The 18,211-nt window shown below is 38.5% G+C and overlaps 2 protein-coding genes and 1 non-coding gene across 5 annotated transcripts in view; 1 reads left to right on the top strand and 2 right to left on the bottom strand.

Annotated features, from left to right (window-relative positions):
- NMNAT (nicotinate/nicotinamide mononucleotide adenyltransferase) overlaps window positions 1-3,886 on the bottom strand; it is a 43,372-nt gene extending 39,486 nt beyond the window's left edge. For 2 of the 3 annotated variants that reach the window (XR_734704.3, XM_010254476.3), the window contains exons 1-2: window positions 3,589-3,883; window positions 3,404-3,485 (exon numbers count right to left, since the gene is read on the bottom strand). Coding sequence is in view for 2 of the 3 variants with exons in the window: in XM_010254476.3 (XP_010252778.1) it covers window positions 3,404-3,480 (77 nt within the window). In the remaining variant the exon portion in view is untranslated. Of the gene's footprint in view, window positions 1-3,403; window positions 3,486-3,588 lie in introns of all 3 variants that reach the window. The other variant, XM_010254478.3, reaches the window with a different exon arrangement.
- A 30-nt stretch (window positions 3,887-3,916) lies between these two features.
- Window positions 3,917-3,988, bottom strand: TRNAT-CGU (transfer RNA threonine (anticodon CGU)). The gene has a single exon. It is a non-coding gene; the product is annotated as a tRNA-Thr (tRNA).
- A 3,976-nt stretch (window positions 3,989-7,964) lies between these two features.
- LOC104594259 (Concanavalin A-like lectin protein kinase family protein) lies at window positions 7,965-11,185 on the top strand. Its single transcript, XM_010254479.3, has 2 exons — window positions 7,965-10,296; window positions 10,703-11,185. Exon 1 carries the CDS (start codon window positions 8,268-8,270, stop codon window positions 10,293-10,295), a length of 2,028 nt encoding a protein of 675 aa, XP_010252781.1. The 5' UTR covers window positions 7,965-8,267; the 3' UTR covers window position 10,296; window positions 10,703-11,185.
- The last annotated feature ends 7,026 nt before the right edge of the window (window positions 11,186-18,211 follow it).

Below are 18,211 nucleotides of genomic sequence, written 5' to 3'. Positions count from 1 at the left end.
ATACTCCTCCAATTCCGGACAGCCCTTGGGTTACCTAGGCTGCTGCCATCAAAATTTAATTTAAAAATACCTTCTCCAGGAGGCTTCCACTCCACCAAAGGCTTAATTATAACAATGGAACTTCTAGTAATTTGCTCCCAATTCCTCCATATATCATCAAAGGAAAAAGGTTGAAACAAGTCCAGTGACTTTGCCCAACTTATGGCCTTATTTAGGATGCTTTCCCATATACTAGTCTCATCACTCTCCTTATCATTGAAGATTTTGGCATTCCTTTCCTCCCAAACAGTCCTCACCAAAGCAGCTCTCACACACCTCTACAAAACTCTACCTCTTTTCTTTGGCCACCTTAAGGTTGTCAGGTCAAAGAGATTGCAGATCTGCATTGGTTCTATCCACCTGCACCCAAAAAGATTAACAAGCTTCTTCCAGAGGCCTACAGCAAAGGGCAAGAGATGAGTAAGTGGTAACAACTTTGTTCATTTGCTTTGCAAAAGGTACATCAGTTTAGGGAGATGCAAAGACCAGGTCTTATTTTTTGCAAGACAAAAGTGTTTATTTTCCCAAGAGACACTTCCCAACAAAGGGCTCCCACTTTCGAAGGGATAGGCTTGGACCAAACCTCCTTGCTATGAAATGGCTGAGGATTAGGATTTGAGAACAGAGACAAGAAAAAAGAGGCACAAGACAAGGAACCCAAGGAATTAGGCAACCAAATGCGACTATCAAGAAAGGAGGAGTCAAAACAAATAGGTTCAATAGTTTTAAGGAGCAAGGAAACCTGGTCAAGCTCAAAAGATCTCTCCTAAAGCCCAAATTCCAATTTAGACTGAACGAAACAGAGAAGGATGTGAACCTCTGAATTGACTCATTTCTAAAACACGAAAGGGAATAAAAAGAAGGAAAAAGGTCCTTAAGGGTAGAGTTACCAACCCAAACGTTCGCCCAAAACAAAACCTTATCTCTAGTACAAGCATCATACATGATCATGTTCAAGAAAAGAAGAAGAATATTATGAATAGCCTTCCAAGGGGAGTTGATCGTAGCCCGCCAAGACACACCAGCATCTCAACTATTACCTACCACACCATGAACACTTCTTATGACTTTGGGCCAGAGTCTTTTCCTCTCCAGAGGCCACCTCCACAACCATTTACCCAGCAAAGTTGTGTTATTCTTCCTTAAATTACCTAAACCCAAACCCCTTTGTTCCTTACTTTTGCATACTAGTTCCCACCTAACCACATGATCCTTTCGTCTCCCAGCTCCCACAAGAAATCCCTCATAATTTTCTCTACCTTTAAAACATCCCTTTGGGGCATTCTAAAGACCGAGAGAAAGTAGACTAGAAGATTTTCTAAAGAAGCCTTTATTTAGGTAATACAACCTCCAAGGGAGATATAGCTTCTCTTCCAGATTGTCAACTTCTTTGTACACTTTTCTACAATCAGAATCCAAAATCTACCTTCCCTTGGATTATCTCCTAATGGCATTCTCAAGTAAGTCAAAGGCTAGCTAGAGCCTAGAGGTAGGGCAACCTAAGGATCTCCAGTCTCACAGAAGATGATCGTGTCATCTGCAAATTGCAAATGTATTACCACTGTACCCCCTCTACCTACCCTCCAACCTCTAATCAAGCCCAGTCTATCAGCTCTCAAAATAAGCCTATTAACTAAACAAATCTACTATCAAAGTAAAGAGGAAGGGAGAGAGGGGTTCCCCTGCCTCAAACCTCTAGAGGTTGGAAAGAAATCCCTAACAACTCCATTAACTATAATCGAGTAATAGCAGGTTTGCAAGCAACCTTCAATCCAACCACACCACCTCTCTCCATACCCGTAACCTTTCAAAGAATCCGACAAGAAGGACAATCTACCATATCATAAGCTTTTTTCAAATCCAATTTACACACAAAACCTTTCTCTCCCCTTCTCTTGAAGTCCTCAACACATTCATTTGCTACCAAAATTTGATCTATGATTTGTCTTCTTTGAATGAATGCTCCTTGCAACTGGCTAATTAGATTGGGTAGAACTAGTTTCAGCCTTAAGGATAAATTTTATCCAAAATCTTATAAATACTGGTCACTAGGCTGATGAGTCTAAAATCTCTCGGTTGAATTGTATCTCCCCTTTTAGGTATCAAGGACAAAAAAGTGGAGTTGACCCCATCTTTTTTCATTGATATTTTTGGAAAGGCTTCCATTTAAAAAATAAATACAGGTGCTTCTTCATGTCTCAACTCCAGAATTTGCTTCACTTGCAACCAAACCTTCCATAATCGTAGATCCCTTCCAGCTGGTAAGATCACATATCATCTCCATTTAATCAAACCACTGGCCTCCTTTTCCTTTGTCAAACTACTCTGCACTTACCCATCTTGCCCATGAAACTAATCCCCTAAAAACCCTTGAGTAGTTGCTTTCAAACTAATCCTTTTGACTGGATTTTCTTCCTTTTGTCAACAGCCAACTAAGACACCCAAATCTCTCTTTTTCTACTACTACTAAAGCAGTCCATATTGGACCGAAACCCTTTTGCAGTCATTGTTAAAGTAGTCACTTTAATTGGTATTTTTGTCCTTTTATTGCTCACTGAAACATCCATCACTCTCTTGTCTTCAACTTCCATCAGTGAGTAAAAGTAGAATTGTATATAGTATGTCAAAAAATAAAATAAAATAGTTGGACAGTTTTTTACTATTAATGGAGAGAGTTAGAGGGTCGAGATTCAATATGGATGAGCACATGAAGATGAACGAACAACTAGACAAAAAATGAGGAAGAAAGATGGTAAGCTTTTGGAAACTTGACCTTGAATATTGATGTACCTCATTTAGATGGAAATTTGAAGGATAGGAATAATGAGCAAGAGGTTGAAAACTTTTCCCATCCCTTTAACATTCCAAAGTAGGATCTCCTGCCATGTGTTTTGTGTAGATAGTGGGTTAATGACTTGTACTTTTTTTCTCAATCTAAACTGAGGAAATCACTCCACAGTCCACATATTCATGTATATTGACTGTACCTAGAGAGGCAAATATACCAAGATATATAAGAGTTGTCATTGTTTATAACATGTGTTCCCAGTAATGCTTTAAAAAAACGTAGTAATGTTATGGTGATTCCTTTTTCTTTTAGTGAGTAATCAGAAGTATTTCATTAAGCGTAACGATGTACAAAGGAAAGCCAGAAGTTCACCAAAATCATAGCATTGTGCTGAACTATATTACATCTTATGTGGTATTGGCACATAAACTTAACATATTGTCAAAGCATGTATTTGCGGCAATAACAGAATAATGCTTCAATCAATTAACATAACATTTTTGGTCACTAATCAATTAGCAGTAGCAGAGAAGAGGAAATGATAATAATCAAACCAAAAAAACAAAATAAACTCACTTGGTTACAGAATTTGGTGAGACACCTTGATCCAAAGATCCCAAAGATAATTTATCCAATGGTAATGGAATATCCATTATCCCTGGAAGAGGAAAGGGGGAATATAAATTTCTTAGAAGATGCAGGATGCAGATAATTATAGTTACTTCTTAACAAAAAGGAAGAAGAGAACTAAAAGCGCTGACCTGCTTTTCTTCTTATATATGGGTGGGTGGTGGCAAAAGATGGGCGGCAGTGGTGGTGATGGGTTTCCTATTATACGGCTACCTCATCGCTGGTGAATAAACGATGGCCTGTTGGTAGTGGGTCACTGGGATGTTCTCGTTAATGTTCATGGGAACTCATTTCACATACCTCAACTTGGATTTGATTTCAAGACCACTAAGTTCAGTGGAAAGAGATGAGAGACTTTTACCCAAAAAAAGACGACGGAACAGAGAAGCGAACTCGCGAGGATCGAACTCGTTAATGTTGCCACTTGCCGAATGCCGATGAAAATATAAAACGGAGGTAAGCTCCCAGCGAGGATCGAACTCGCGACCTTTCGCTTACGAAGCGAACGCACTACCACTATGCTATGGAAGCTTTCAATTGAACGTTAGATATATTAACTAACATGTAGAGTTTTATAATTATGCTGCCCACGCCGCCCACTTTCCTACTCTATAATAAAAAAAAAAGTACAAGGAAGAATGACCGATAACCCCAGGGTTAGAATTTACAGGCTCAAAGTACATTTGGGGTAGGTGCTCGAAATTGTTACCAATTTACAGGCGGATATGAGTGCATAGAGTGTGGTTTTTGGACCTTCTGAATGTTTATAGCTTTGCATTGGGAATCAAAAATCTACATTAGGCCTATCCATACTTTTCTGGAAAAAAATGCCTCAATTTACTATTTTTTTAGTTATAGTATGAACTAGCGCAACATTTAAAATGATGCTACAAGTTAGTTCAAAAACCAACAAAAATCTAACAACCAGTTATACATTTCAAATTATAACCCCCCCCCCCCCCCATCATATCATCAGAGGCTTATGTGGTTGTTGCCAACATGGGGCTCTTAATTTATGTTGGATACAACACAAAAAGCCTATACTAAAATTGCCCTTAATGCTAGGTTATTTGAAAATTAAAAAAAAAAGGGGGGTTTAGTTTCTCTCCCACTCCTATCTCTAGATCTCCCTTCCACTCTCTCATTCTCATAGACGTCGCTCTTTGCTCAATGACTGTATGAAAAATGATTTTACATTCTCTTGTTCTCTCTTTCTTTATCAAACTACCGTTCTCCCTTAGGCTATGTTTGGTTCGAAGGAAAATGTAGGGAAAGGAAGGGAAATGTAGGAAAACCTTTACAAACCTTGTATAGGTTTCCTTTCCTTTCCTTACTTTTTCCTTCAAACCAAACACAACCTTAATCTCTCTCATTATGTTTTTCGGTTAATCTCTCCACCTCTCTCTCTCTCTCTCTCTCTCTCTTAGTCAATATCTCCTTCTCCCTCAATCTCTATTGTTCTCTCTCAGTTTCTCTCTCCGCTCTTTCTCTCGTTCTTTTTTTTTATTATTTTTCTTACACACTTATACAATATTAACCAGACCGTATTAAAGAACATAAGAAAGAATGGTAGAGATTTGATATGGTTCTAACTTACTCAGTCCAATTTGATAAAAATTCACAGGAAACTCTTGGTTATAAAATTTACACCAATTTGATAGGTGTTTATAACTTGATTGTACAAGTGATTGGTTGTTATATAGTCTCATTAATACATATAAGTGTGTAAGAAAAAAAAAAGAATGAGAAAGACCAAGAAAGAATGGTAGAGATTAAGAGAATGAAAAATCAACCAAGTGATAGAGAGAATGAGAAGTTGACGAAGAAATAAACTGGGAGAGATCGAGGGAGAACAATAGATTGACACACATGCAGAGAGAGAGAGAGAGAGAGAGAGAGAGAGAAAGGGGACATAAACATAGAAGTTGAAAACTATTTTTGTTTATTTTCAAATCATACAATCGTTGAATGGAGAGAGATGACTAGGAGAGTGAAAGAGTGGGAGGGAGATCGAAATATAGGAGTGGGAGAGAAACTAAGAATCCTATTTTTTATTATTTCAAATAACCCAGTATTAAGGGCAATTTCGGTATAGGCTTTTTGTTATGTCCAATATGGGTTAAAAGTCCCATATTAGCAACAAGTTAACAACCACATAAGCTTCTGATGACATGGTAGAGGTTTTCATAATTTGAAATGTAGAACTAATTGTCAGACTTTTATTGATTTCTAAATTAACGTACAGCTTAATTTTAAATATTGAATTGGCTCATACTATAATTTTCCCTTTTATCATTATAAAAGATTATAAGACTAGAGGGGCTAATTTATCTTTTCACTAAGATTCCCTGTTCACAAAATGGAGATTGTACCAATGTCATTTCGAATTTTCTATTCTTTCATATTAAAACAATTCCTCTAAATCAGGGGAAAAGTTTAAAGCAGGTTAAAACAATTCTTTCAGGTTTTGTTTTTCGATGATTCACGTGGATGACGAATCCATTTCTCTGGTAGAATGAGACCAATCCATTTATCCTGCTTGGAAATCTCTCAAGCAATAGTTCATATCATATTTCATATCCATCTGATTTCTGTATTTTTGGTAATAATATTCATTATTCACACATTAATTAGGCTTATGGAAACGATTTCTGTCTGCAAATCAGATTTATTAAAACATTAATTAAGCCAGATTCTATCACCACCACTCGAGATTGAAATTAATTATTTTCTATACCAGAGCTTTGATATTCGAGGATTTTAACCCTGTTATCAACTTATCATCAGTCATCACGTGGTGTCGTTGGTTCACACTTTATGTTGCTTCAATTTCCAAAGCCCGGGCCCATCATCATAGAAAGCTGAATCTTTTATTCAAACACAGCCCGATGATGGGGGTGGGTTATTATATGGCTCCAAACGGATCGGATCAGATCGAATCGGATATAGGTACATCCAAACTTGATTAATTTGTATTTGAATTCGAATCAGATCATGTTCATCAAATATTTAACAGATTCGAATTGAATTCAGATTATAATCGAATATTAAATATTTTAATAAATTAGATTAAACATGATTAAAATGTTATATATTTTATGAACAAAATGAATTGAAATTTATTTATATAAAACTTGAACTTATGATAATTTAGTAAAAACACTAACATTCAAATCGACTTCAGTGCTAGACATAATATAAATATGGTTTGTACTCTCCAACCCCGGAACTATTAAGATCGATTTTGATGTTTCATGCTCTAAAAATGGTTTGTGCTCTATTACGGCTATTGATTAAAGAATATCATCAAGGAATGTAGAGATGAAAGGTTAGTTTGAGAATGGCTTGTGGTACAGGCATGTTCTCAGGGAAGCCAACCAAGCTGCTGATTGGAATGCAAATGGAGCTCTTTGATCCCCTTGTGGATAGGGGTGAGCATTTGGTTTATTCAATTAAAAACAGAATTGAATGAATTAAATTTTTTAAAACCAAAATTAAAAAATGAAAATTGAATTGAAAACTGAATTATAATAAAACCGAAATAATCGAATTGAAATTTTTGGTTCGATTTTTGTTATTTCAGTTAAAACCGAATTTAATTAATATATACATAATATTATATATTATAACCTATAATATATATATATATTATGAAATTTAATTTCATTATAATACATTATATATAATATATTAATATATAAATATATAACATATTATATATTATATAATAAATCGTAGTTAATTTGATTTTTTTCAATTAACCAAATTTCTAAATCTAAAAACCGAATTACATAAAAACCAAAAAACCGAATAAAAAGTAATCAAAACCGAAACCAAATTTCTAAATCTAAAAGCCAAAACTGAAAACCAAATTACATAAAAAACAAAAAACCGAATAAAAAGTAATCAAAACCGAAATTTTCAATTCGATAATTTGATTTTAACCGAATAATGCTCACCCCTACGTATGGATCTATTTCTTTAGTCTTTGTAAGTCCCGTGGTCTTTAGATTTTATCTGTCTCAGTGAATTGTGGGGACGTGCTACCCCGTCTTGTGTACCCCATTTTGTTTTCATAAAAATATATAAATTTTACATATACCTAAATGAAATTAAATCAAAATATATAGGATCCAATCGGGATAGATACATATTTGATCCAAGGGATCGAATCCGGATAACCCTTAATAGCATCGAATTCGAATTTGGATAGTCGGATACCGTTTGTAGCATAGGTGGGTTTGTCACACTAGGCAGACATAAGAACAAGTAGGGTCCAATTCCAATACAGACCCATAAGCATCCACGTGGCGCGCGTCAAAACAATAGGGATTGCTCCCAAAGGATCAGACATTGGAGGTTGTTCACGTGCTTCGTAGTTGTGCATAATTGTCGCGATACTCTAAATTCTGTGGCTTCCTCATCATTGATGAATCAAGAATATACCCCAGTCCTACACAGTACTCGCTTTCTCACCAAAAAAAATATTCTTATGACCGTTACAATTTACAAACCCTAATTTTCAAACCAAACCACGCGCCCATTTCTAACCGTTTAAACCCCATTTCATACTCTAAACTCTGAAGATAACGTTTTCCCTCTTCTTCTTTCAGTTGTTCTTCTTGACTTCTCAAACTCCACCAACATGAATACATTCCTTGAAAAAGAACCTCGCTTATCTGCGCCATGAATCACCTCCAAGAGAGCATATTGTCATCTTCTGCTGCCCCTCCCCTTACCTATATTGTTTATTTCTTCTTTTTCCTGTTCATCTATTCTTAGCAATCTCGTGCTAACTTAAGCTCCCACCATGAATTTTCTTCCAAGAAAGTTTCTTGTTTTATTCTCTCTCTTCGTTTTCTTTGAGTTTTCAATTGTTGCGATGGCGTCTGCGGAGAATTTGAAGTTTGATTTCCGTTCTTTCACTCTCCGGAATCTCACTCTCCTCGGCGACTCTTACCTCAGGAACGGTGTCCTCGGTCTTACACGGGAGATTGGTGTCCCCTCGTCGAGCTCTGGTAGCGTCATCTGCAATTCCCCCGTTTCTTTCTTCGATCCTGTAACGAACATCACAGCTTCTTTTTCGACGAGGTTCTCCTTCTCAATTACCAACGTCAGTTCAGGCTCATATGGTGATGGGTTGACGTTCTTTTTGTCCCCAAATAACCGGACCCTCGGAAGTTCAGGAGGGTTTTTGGGTCTTGTTAATTCGTCCCAACTGACCAAGAACAGATTTGTCGCGGTTGAATTTGATACCCGTTTAGACTCCCATTTCAACGATCCTAATGATAACCACATTGGGTTGGATATTGATACTTTGAATTCAATCAAGACGGCAGACCCCACGTTGCTGGGCATAGATCTCAAGAGCGGCAACCTGATAACAACGTGGATTGATTACAAAGACGATCAGAAGAAATTGAACGTTTGGATGAGTTACTCAAATTCCAAGCCAGAGAAGCCAGTTTTGTCAGCTGATACGGACCTCTCGGACTATCTCAAAGGAGTTATATATGCGGGGTTCTCTGCGTCCACTGAAGGGAGCACCGAGCTCCACCTGATTCAAGATTGGACCTTTCAGACGTTTGGGTTTCAACCTGTGAAACCATGGTATCAGCCACACAATGTGTCTGATAACTCTGTCACTGTAACGCCACTAATTCCCGCCTCTAATTCTACCAGCAAAAGACGTAAGAAACTTGGTTTAGGCTTTGGAATTGCTGGGCCGGCCTTCTTCTGCGTGGTTCTTTTGGTATTTGGTTGGATTTCTCTTAAGAAATGGAAGGAAATTAGAACAGATAAGAGCTTCAAATCAGAGCTTCTGAAAGGCCCAAGAGAATTTAGTTATAAAGAGCTAAGATCTGCCACAAAAGGGTTTCATTCCAGCCGAATCCTAGGTCACGGAGCGTTTGGGACTGTTTACAAAGCCATTTTTCCTGAGTCCGGCGTCATTTGTGCAGTTAAACGATCGAAACATACCCACGAAGGCCAAACTGAATTTCTTGCTGAACTGTCCATAATAGCTTGTCTGAGACACAAAAATCTAGTCCAACTTCAAGGTTGGTGTGCTGAGAAGGGTGAGTTACTGCTCGTGTATGAATTTATGCCCAATGGAAGCCTTGATAAAGTCCTCTACCAAGAAACTGAGGGGATCTCACTAAAATGGCCTCAGAGGTACAACATTGCTTTGGGGATAGCCTCTGTTCTTTGTTATCTACACCAAGAATGTGAACAGCAAGTTATCCACAGAGACATAAAGGCCAGTAATATAATGTTGGACAGGAATGTTAATCCAAGGCTGGGGGATTTTGGTTTGGCGAGGCTCACGGAGCATGATAAGAGCCCTGTTTCAACCTTAACTGCCGGAACAATGGGGTATCTCGCCCCTGAGTATCTCCAATATGGGAAAGCAACTGAAAAGACCGATGTTTTCAGCTATGGTGTGGTTATTCTCGAAGTGGCTTGTGGAAGGAGGCCTATAGAGAAAGAAACAAATAGCCAGAAGATGGTTAATTTGGTGGATTGGGTTTGGAGTTTGTACTCCAGGGGCAAACTCACTGAAGCGGCAGACAGTAGGTTGAATGGGGAGTTTGAGAAGGAGGAAATGAGAAAGTTGTTGCTTGTGGGCCTGAGCTGTGCAAACCCAGATTGCACTGAAAGACCTTCAATGAGGAGGGTCCTCCAGATCCTAAACAATGAAGCAGAGCTTCCAATTGTACCAAAGACAAAACCTAGTCTAACATTCTCTAACAGCTTGCCGTTGAGTCTCGAGGATATTGTCTTTGACTGTGAAGACTCTAAGGCACCCAGCCCTTTCTATGAGATCAAACCCAACTGAGGTAAGTTCCAGTTGCCTCTGTGTGTATGTGGGGGTGTTCTATTTATTTATTTATCCTTTTTTTTGAAGGGGGGATTCTAGTAAATCTATTTATTTCTTTACTGTTCGATTAAATTTATGGTCCAAGTCCGAAGCCAGTGTCCTTGCTACAAGAGAACTCCCTGTCTTCTATTTTGTTGAACTATCATAATCTTTGTTGATCAAACAATTATTTTGACATGTTTATTGAGTCTCAGTTTCCAATTTAGGTGGTTCCCTGATTCATGACCAGTAATTAGCAAAGGTTAACCATTAATACAAGTTCAGATTTAACATATTTCCTGTAAACACACCAGAATATAGATAAAAATTAAATATTGTACATTTGTCACAGAAAAGTGATTAGTTACTTGTTTTTTAATTTACAGGAAAACAGAAAAGAATTTGCAGACCATGGTGACTTTGTATTGAAGAGAAGTATTTGTATTATAGTTGAGAAGATGGAAAATTCTTAGAGCCAATTGACTTGGCAGAATGTCTAAGGGAGTAATCTGTTGGTGTCCAATTTAATCTACTGAACCTACTGCCGTCATCAAAGGAATTTTGAATAAACTGAGCAAAAGAGATGAGGAGTGCACTGTTCTTTTTTCCTTTTTCTTTTATCTTATGTTTAGTTCTTTCATTTAGCTTTAAATGTATATCAACACAAGTGTGGTAATCAAAGCACTTGCAATGATTGTTTCTCTGATTTTTTTTCTCTTTCTGGATAACTGATTCTTTCTGTAGTGAGTAGATTGGTATGTTGCTTCTTTAGCAATGACACATGGAAATACAGTGATATCCCACATGTAATTAGTATCATTTGCAGGGTGAATAACTTGATGAGAAATCAATGTTTCTTTCTTTCTTTCTTTCTTTCTTTCTTTCTTTTTTCTTTTTTTATTTTTTGTGTGTGTGTGTGTAACAGATGAGAAATCAATGTATTTCCTGGTTAGTGATAGTGTTTCATCAATCAACATTAGAAAAATTAACCTTGATTGCACTGCAAATGCAACTGTGCTATTATTGTCTGCTTACTACTATAATGAGACAGCATTTCATGACTGGTGCCTATTGTGGCATATTCAGTAAAGCTCCATCACAATGGTTAATAGCACGGTTGTAATGCCTATGATGTTATTTCTTCTTTTTTTTCGAGGCTAATTTCACCTTTATTTCATATATGGGAAGAGATTTCAAATTAGGCTGGCTTGCTTGGAGGCTTAAAATTTCAGATAATCTAACTAAAGAGAGTAAGTTTGTAGAACCCAAATACTGAAGCAGACCGATTAAATAGATTGAAACATTACCTTAGTTGATTAAAATGGTGTAGAACTACTAAAAATTATAAACAATGAAAGATAGATTATCTAGCAGCCATTGGCATTGCAGTGTCTGCCTTTTTCATCAGGTGTTCTCACGTTAATACTTTCAATAAACATCCACTTCAAATATTTTGGATTTCCTCCCTCTATTATTTGATGGTTGAATTGTCTACTGAAGTTCAGTCCGTACACATCACCACCCTTTAAATGTTCGGGATTTCTTTGCATCATCATGGAAATCATGATCTTCCTATGACATTGTAGATCTTTCAATCCCTATAATTGCAGATACTATTTTCAAATTTGCAAAAATGTCACCAACATTTCAAGGCATTTAATACATACAGCATCACCATCTCTTTAGATGTTGGATCATCATGAAAACCACTAGCTTTCTATTAATTGGTAGAGAATCCAATCCCTATAATCAGTAAAGCAATGGGGTCTCCTTAAGAAGCTAAAATGCCTGCAGCCCCATTGATCTCTCTTCCAAACATGTGCACGTAGAGAAATATCTTGCAACTTCCACAGCAGATCCTCCGAATGATGTAATGTCTAGCAAGACTCAAGTCCTTGGCAGCAAGAAGAATTTGGATACCCAACTACCCTTAAGGCCTTACCAAGTTCCATAGTCCAAACCTTGGGCTTATACGTGTTTAGCTTCTGAAGGTCTCAAGCACATAAATACTTCTCCAAGAAGGCCTCAAACCAGCTCACCTTAACCTTCACTCTCCTCAGGGCCCTGTCAAGTTGAGCATAAAGGTCCTTACCTACCTCAGGTGGAGTTCACATGCAAAGAACTTGGGGTTGAGGACAAACAGTTGGCAAGCTAATCTCCAATGACCTTAGGAATTCCTTCATGCACTGTGTCATCTATGATAGGACATATGACCACCAGAAGGAACTAATTATTTGAATATTTGCCTTTTTGGTTCCTGCCAAACTCTTAATACAAAAAATAGCTACAAAAAGTAGTCTAATTTATTTCAACTATGCCTCCCATAAAAACTGACTCCACACCAGCATACACCAAAGAGATTCCTCCACGGTCTTCAGAACTCCCAGGTAGATTTAACGAGGCTTTCGTTGACGGAGTCAGTTTTCAGATCACCCCATCCCCATTCCCATTAGCTATTGTTGCATTGGGATAGATACAAACTGCTCCATACTCCATACCAAGTCACCAACTTAAGTTCAAAATATATCCTATCCTACCCTATCAACACGATTAAAAAAATGGGGGTTTTATTGTTCAGTCCGCCTCAACAAATCTTAACTCCACCCTACAGGTGGGATGAATCCTGACTGTGGATCGATGCCAAATCCAGGGGTAGGATGTGGTTTATAGGGGGGCTACTAGTAGACTAGGAGGGGGCTGCAATTTCATATTTCTGAGGTGGAGAACAGTCTACTTAACAATCTTCCATTAGAAAAACACCACTTGCAAGCCATATATAACAACTAAAATAGTTGTTTCACAATGCCCAGGTCAATTTGGTTAGTTTAATCAGTTTAATGAACATCCTTAACTAAAATTAATTATTGTTATTTTTGTATTATAAAAAATATTAAATTTCTTTTTTGTAAAGGTAAGGTAAATTTATTAGATTAAAACTTTAGTACAAAACAGGAACCTGCCAACAACAAGGCAAGCCTGAGCAAACACCAAATTGACTGATTTCTCAGTAACTGAGCTGCATTTACATGTTTGAATTCTGGGGTGACTGAAATCCAGGATATCAGTTTACAAACAGCCATTTGACATATTTCCTCTGGCCCTCTCACTCTTTGAATAAAAATTCTGTTGTTTCTCTCAGATCAAATAGCCCAGAGCACTGCTGCTGGGATGGAAGTATAGACCAACTTCCCTCTTTTCTTCATATTACTGATCTTCCAGCTACAGAGCATATCCTTAACGGATTTTGGCATGACCCAACATATCCCCACAGCCTTCAATAAGTGGCACCACACCTGGGCAGCAAACGGGTAGTGAATGCAAATATGATCCATAGACTCAAGATGTGCATCACAAAGGGCACAAGACTTATCTGGGATCTACAAGCCTCTTCTTTCTAGATTAGTTCTAGACAGGCATTTATTTAAGGCCATCATCCAGACAAGGAAATTTACTTTTGATGGACTAACTGAATTCCAAACCAACTTAGAAGGAAAGTCCCCCACTACCACTCTACTACTGAGTCTACTGGCCATAGATTTTATGGAGAAATTACCCTCTTTGAACCAAGTCCAAATCCATTGATCATCTTGATTATAGTCAAGGTTCTAAACCTATAAAGTTTCCAACAAACTCATAGCTTCTTGAACTTCCCAATCAAAAAGGCCTATTCTAAATTGGGGAACCCATGTCACCTCATTACTAGAGACTATATAAATTAGCCACCGAAGCATTCTAATTGGAGGCACACTGATAGATAAGGGGAAACTCTTCAACCAAGGGATGATCCAAGCACCAATGATCTTTTCAGAATCTAACCCTATCCCCTTTACCAACTTTGAGATTGATTCCCCCCTCAAACAAGGGGAAGAGCTTCATGATGCTTTTCCATAAAGAGCAGCCCCAATTAGGAGGATGATCTCTTGTTCTCTAGTTTCCCCAATCAACCCCGAATTTAGAAGCTATTAGGCTTCTCCACCAGGCTCCCCTTTTCAATGGCAAATCTCTAGATCCATTGCTAAGCAGAGCCAAACTAGTCACCTTAAGTCTTCTTAAGCCTAGGTCCCCTTTCTCCCTAGGGAGACAAATTTGATTCCAATTCACAAGGTGGATCTTCTTTTCTTCCTCCCAACCCCTCCACAAGAAATTCTATTGGAGAGTCTCTATTCTTTTTGCCACTTTTGATGGGATAGGGAAAAGGGAGAGAAAATAAGTAGGAAGGTTGGAGAGAGTACTTTTTTAGAAGAATCACCCTACCTTCAAAGGAAAGGTATTTTGCCTTCCATGAAGACAGTTTCTTTTCCAATCTTTCAATTATTGGATCCCAAATGGCTAAATTGGCTGAAGAAGAGAATTTAGCCCCCAATGGAAGGCCTAGATATTTCACAGGAAACTGTTCCACCCGACAAGCCATAATATTGGCACACCCTCCCAGGTTAGGAACCTAACCCACTGGGATGATTTGGCTTTTATTGAGGTTTACTTTCAAACCTGTCACTACTTCAAACCAGTTGAGAATCCCAAGAAGATTTTCCAATTGCTCCTGAGTGGCATCAATGAAACATAAGGTATCATCTGCAAACTGAAGGATATTAACTTTTTCCCCTTTGGGGAGATTGCAAACCCTTTCCACAAGCCCGAGTCAGTTGCCTTCTAACTAAAGAGAATTAGAATTTCAGTAATACAAATAAAAAGAAGTTGAGAGAGGGGGTCTCCCTGCCTGAGCCCTCTAGAACAAAGAAACCTGCTGATTGGCCATTTATCAGAATGGAAAATTTAGGAGAGGGCACACAAACTTTCATCTAGTTTCTCCATTTTTGCCCAAAACTCTATCTAAGCATCTCCAGTTAACATGATCGTAAGCTTTTTCTATATCCAACTTATACACCAAACCAAGAATCCCCTCTCTCTTCCTAGAGTCTATCAACTCATTTGCCTACCCGACACAAAGGCATTTTGATTGTTTGAGATCACACAATCTAACACCCCCTTCATCCTCTCAGCTAAGACCTTGGCCAAAATCTTGTAGAAGTTGTTCAAAAGGCTTATTGGCCTAAAATCTTTTAAATGTACGGCCCCTTCGATCTTGGAAATGAGAGTGATAAATACATTGTTCAAACTCCTTTGTAGAGAAGCACTTGAATGGAAGGTATGAAAATCATTTAGAATATCTTGCTTCACAAAATCCATTACTCAGAGAAAGGTTTTTCAAGGAAATATCTTTGATCTTCACTCAACCTTTTAAAAGGAAGGTTTATGGGGAAAGGTCTGCATTTCCAATTTTCCTTATAAAGGTTTTTATAGAAAGACGTTGCAATTGCTTTGATTTTTGCAACCGATTCACCCACCTTATCATCCCAAATAAGCTTGCTAATTGTAGAAATTCTACTTTTTTCATTTGCCAACTTATGGAAATAGTGACTATTCCTATCCCCTGCTTTCAGCCATTCTAATTTGGCCCTCTGTCTCCACTTTAATTCCTCTTTGACTGCCAATTTGTCAAATACTGCCTTTGCTTGAATTCTTTTCAATTTAACTCTTCTGAAATTGGGCATGTTTCCTCTACTCTGCCAATTTCATCAATTAGGCTAAGAAAAGCTCTCTTTTCTATTTTTGAGTTCAAATTATTTTCCGTTTTCCATATTTTTAATTTTTCCTTTACTGCCCCCAACTTTTTCGCTAAAACAAATGAACTAGACCATCCACCTACACTTCACACCAAAATGATCTTAATAACGGCAGGAAGTCAACCTCTTCAAACCATGCATTCTCGAACTTAAAAGGAGCTTTGATTCTATTCCTACTACCACAGATCAGCTGGATTGGAGCGTGGTCTAAGACAAGTCTCGGAAGTATCACTTGCTTGAAACCAGGGAAGAGCTCATCCCAATTTTCAGAAACCAGAAATCTACTAGCCTGACAAGAGTTGGATTATCCTGATTATTTGTCCAAGTAAAACTTCCTCCCACTAGAGGTAGGTCAATGAGCTCCAATTTGTTTACAAAATCAACAAATAAACTCATCCCCCTTGATCTCTTGCCTCTAACATTTTTTTCTTCAACTGGCAGAGTGATATTGAAATCCCCTCCAATTACCCACGGGTGAGAAATACAGCCTCTCATCACTTCTAATTCTTCAAAAAAAGAGTGCCTAAGGTTTGCTTCAGTAGGAACATACACATTAGTCACTTGACAAAGGCTTCCATTAGCAAGTTCCATTATAAAAGAGGTGGAAAAAGAACCCACCCTGTATGAAATCATTCTACATACAGTCCCAAAGGATGACCAAGCCCCCAGCACTGCCCCTTATCGACTTAGCTCTCCATCTCACCTGACCCTCCCCCCAAATGCTCCGGACAATCCCTACATCCATAGATTCCAGCTTAGTCTCCTGAAGCATAAGAATCTAAATTTTGGCTTTTCTAACAACCTCACACACGACTAACCTCCTTCTGCCCAACCCCAACCCTCTAACATTCCAAGACATTATTTTCAAATCCATTAACTACTTGAGAGATAGAAAAACCAACCAACCACCTCCCTTTCTACTTCTTACTTCCTCTCACCCCTTTTGTAGCTCCCCACCCTATCGTTCAAACCCCAGTTTAATCTCATCAGTTCCCTGTTCTTTTTTGAAGTAGTGCCCCCTTTTTTTGCTGCTAATTTTCCCCTTTCCATGAGAATTCTATGCTCAGCTCCCTCCATATATTTTGTTGTTTCTTCCTCCAGCCATTCTAACGAAACTCCCAGAAATTTCCTTAACCCCAATAATTTTGAGGAAACCCAAGAGGAAGAAGAAGAAGTTTTAGAGAACTTGTCTTCCTGTGTCGCCAAAACTACACATTTTCCTTTGTTGACGATGGGTGAGGTATTTCCATTCACGTGCAAAGTTTCTTATGGTTAAATCCCAGATTAGCCATCCTCTCTTGCACAGCAGGTTGGTTCATCTTCTGGATTGATGACTCGACCACTGCTATCAGCCTCACCTCCATTGGTTCCTCTTCCACCTAAATAATAGAAAATTAATTTGGAGTTGACCTTGAATCCACTGAGTCTTGCCGCAACGGTTGGTTAGGAGTCGAGGCTAACCCATAGTCTTCATCTGTGTTCTCCAAAGTGAAGGAGAGAGGGTTGGACCTTCGCTCAAGTGGAGAAGAGTGAAAGCCTGACCTACTCTGGGGTTGGCTAAGCCACTGGGGCCCGAGATGAACCTGGTTGCTCTTGACTTGCTCTTGCCAAGGTGGTCTGGGCTCACTTAGGGCTTTCCTAGCTTGAATGTTTTCATTAACCCGCTTCGGCTGAGAAACTGGACCGTTTTGATGTGGGTTTCGGGTTTGGATCTGCTCCATTGGGACCGAGTGAACTCAGAGGTTCTCCATCAACACCTTTCTCCTCTCCTCTGTGGCTGTAAGACTGTCCCTTGCTACCTTACCTCTTTGAATTTCCTCTATGCATTAAAATCTTCAATTGGTCCACCGCCAAAACTCCCCTCTCATGTGAAAAGTTTAAAATTTGAATCTCCCCCTCTTTTGGATTTCCCAAGGCACCATCTCTATCGTCCATCTGCTTACAGATCTGACGGTTTGTATTCCCCACCTCTTCGTCTTCTTCCTCTTCCCTTTCACCGGTCTCCGACAGCCGAGGCCTCTACGGCTTCCCCTGTTGTGGTGTGGGATGGCTGGTCACTGCTTCTCTTTCATTTTCTTTTGAAGACAAGCTCTCCTCCACGTCTTCAATGTCTACTCATGTATTTTTATTAAACTTTCACTTAATAAAATCCATGCATGGCACGGGTCCCTACTAGTATAACAAATAATTGCTTCACAATAGAGCCACTCCTAGTGAAGTATTTCATTCATAACCTAGCTACAAGTTAAATCTCTCGGAACCTTTTATTTC

Source organism: Nelumbo nucifera, chromosome 1 (genome assembly GCF_055504915.1).
Source record: "Nelumbo nucifera cultivar China Antique chromosome 1, China Antique-T2T, whole genome shotgun sequence".
NCBI classification, from domain to species: domain Eukaryota; kingdom Viridiplantae; phylum Streptophyta; class Magnoliopsida; order Proteales; family Nelumbonaceae; genus Nelumbo; species Nelumbo nucifera.
The sequence above is the reverse complement of the archived record's forward strand: the minus strand, read 5'-3'. Positions and strand labels throughout refer to the sequence as shown.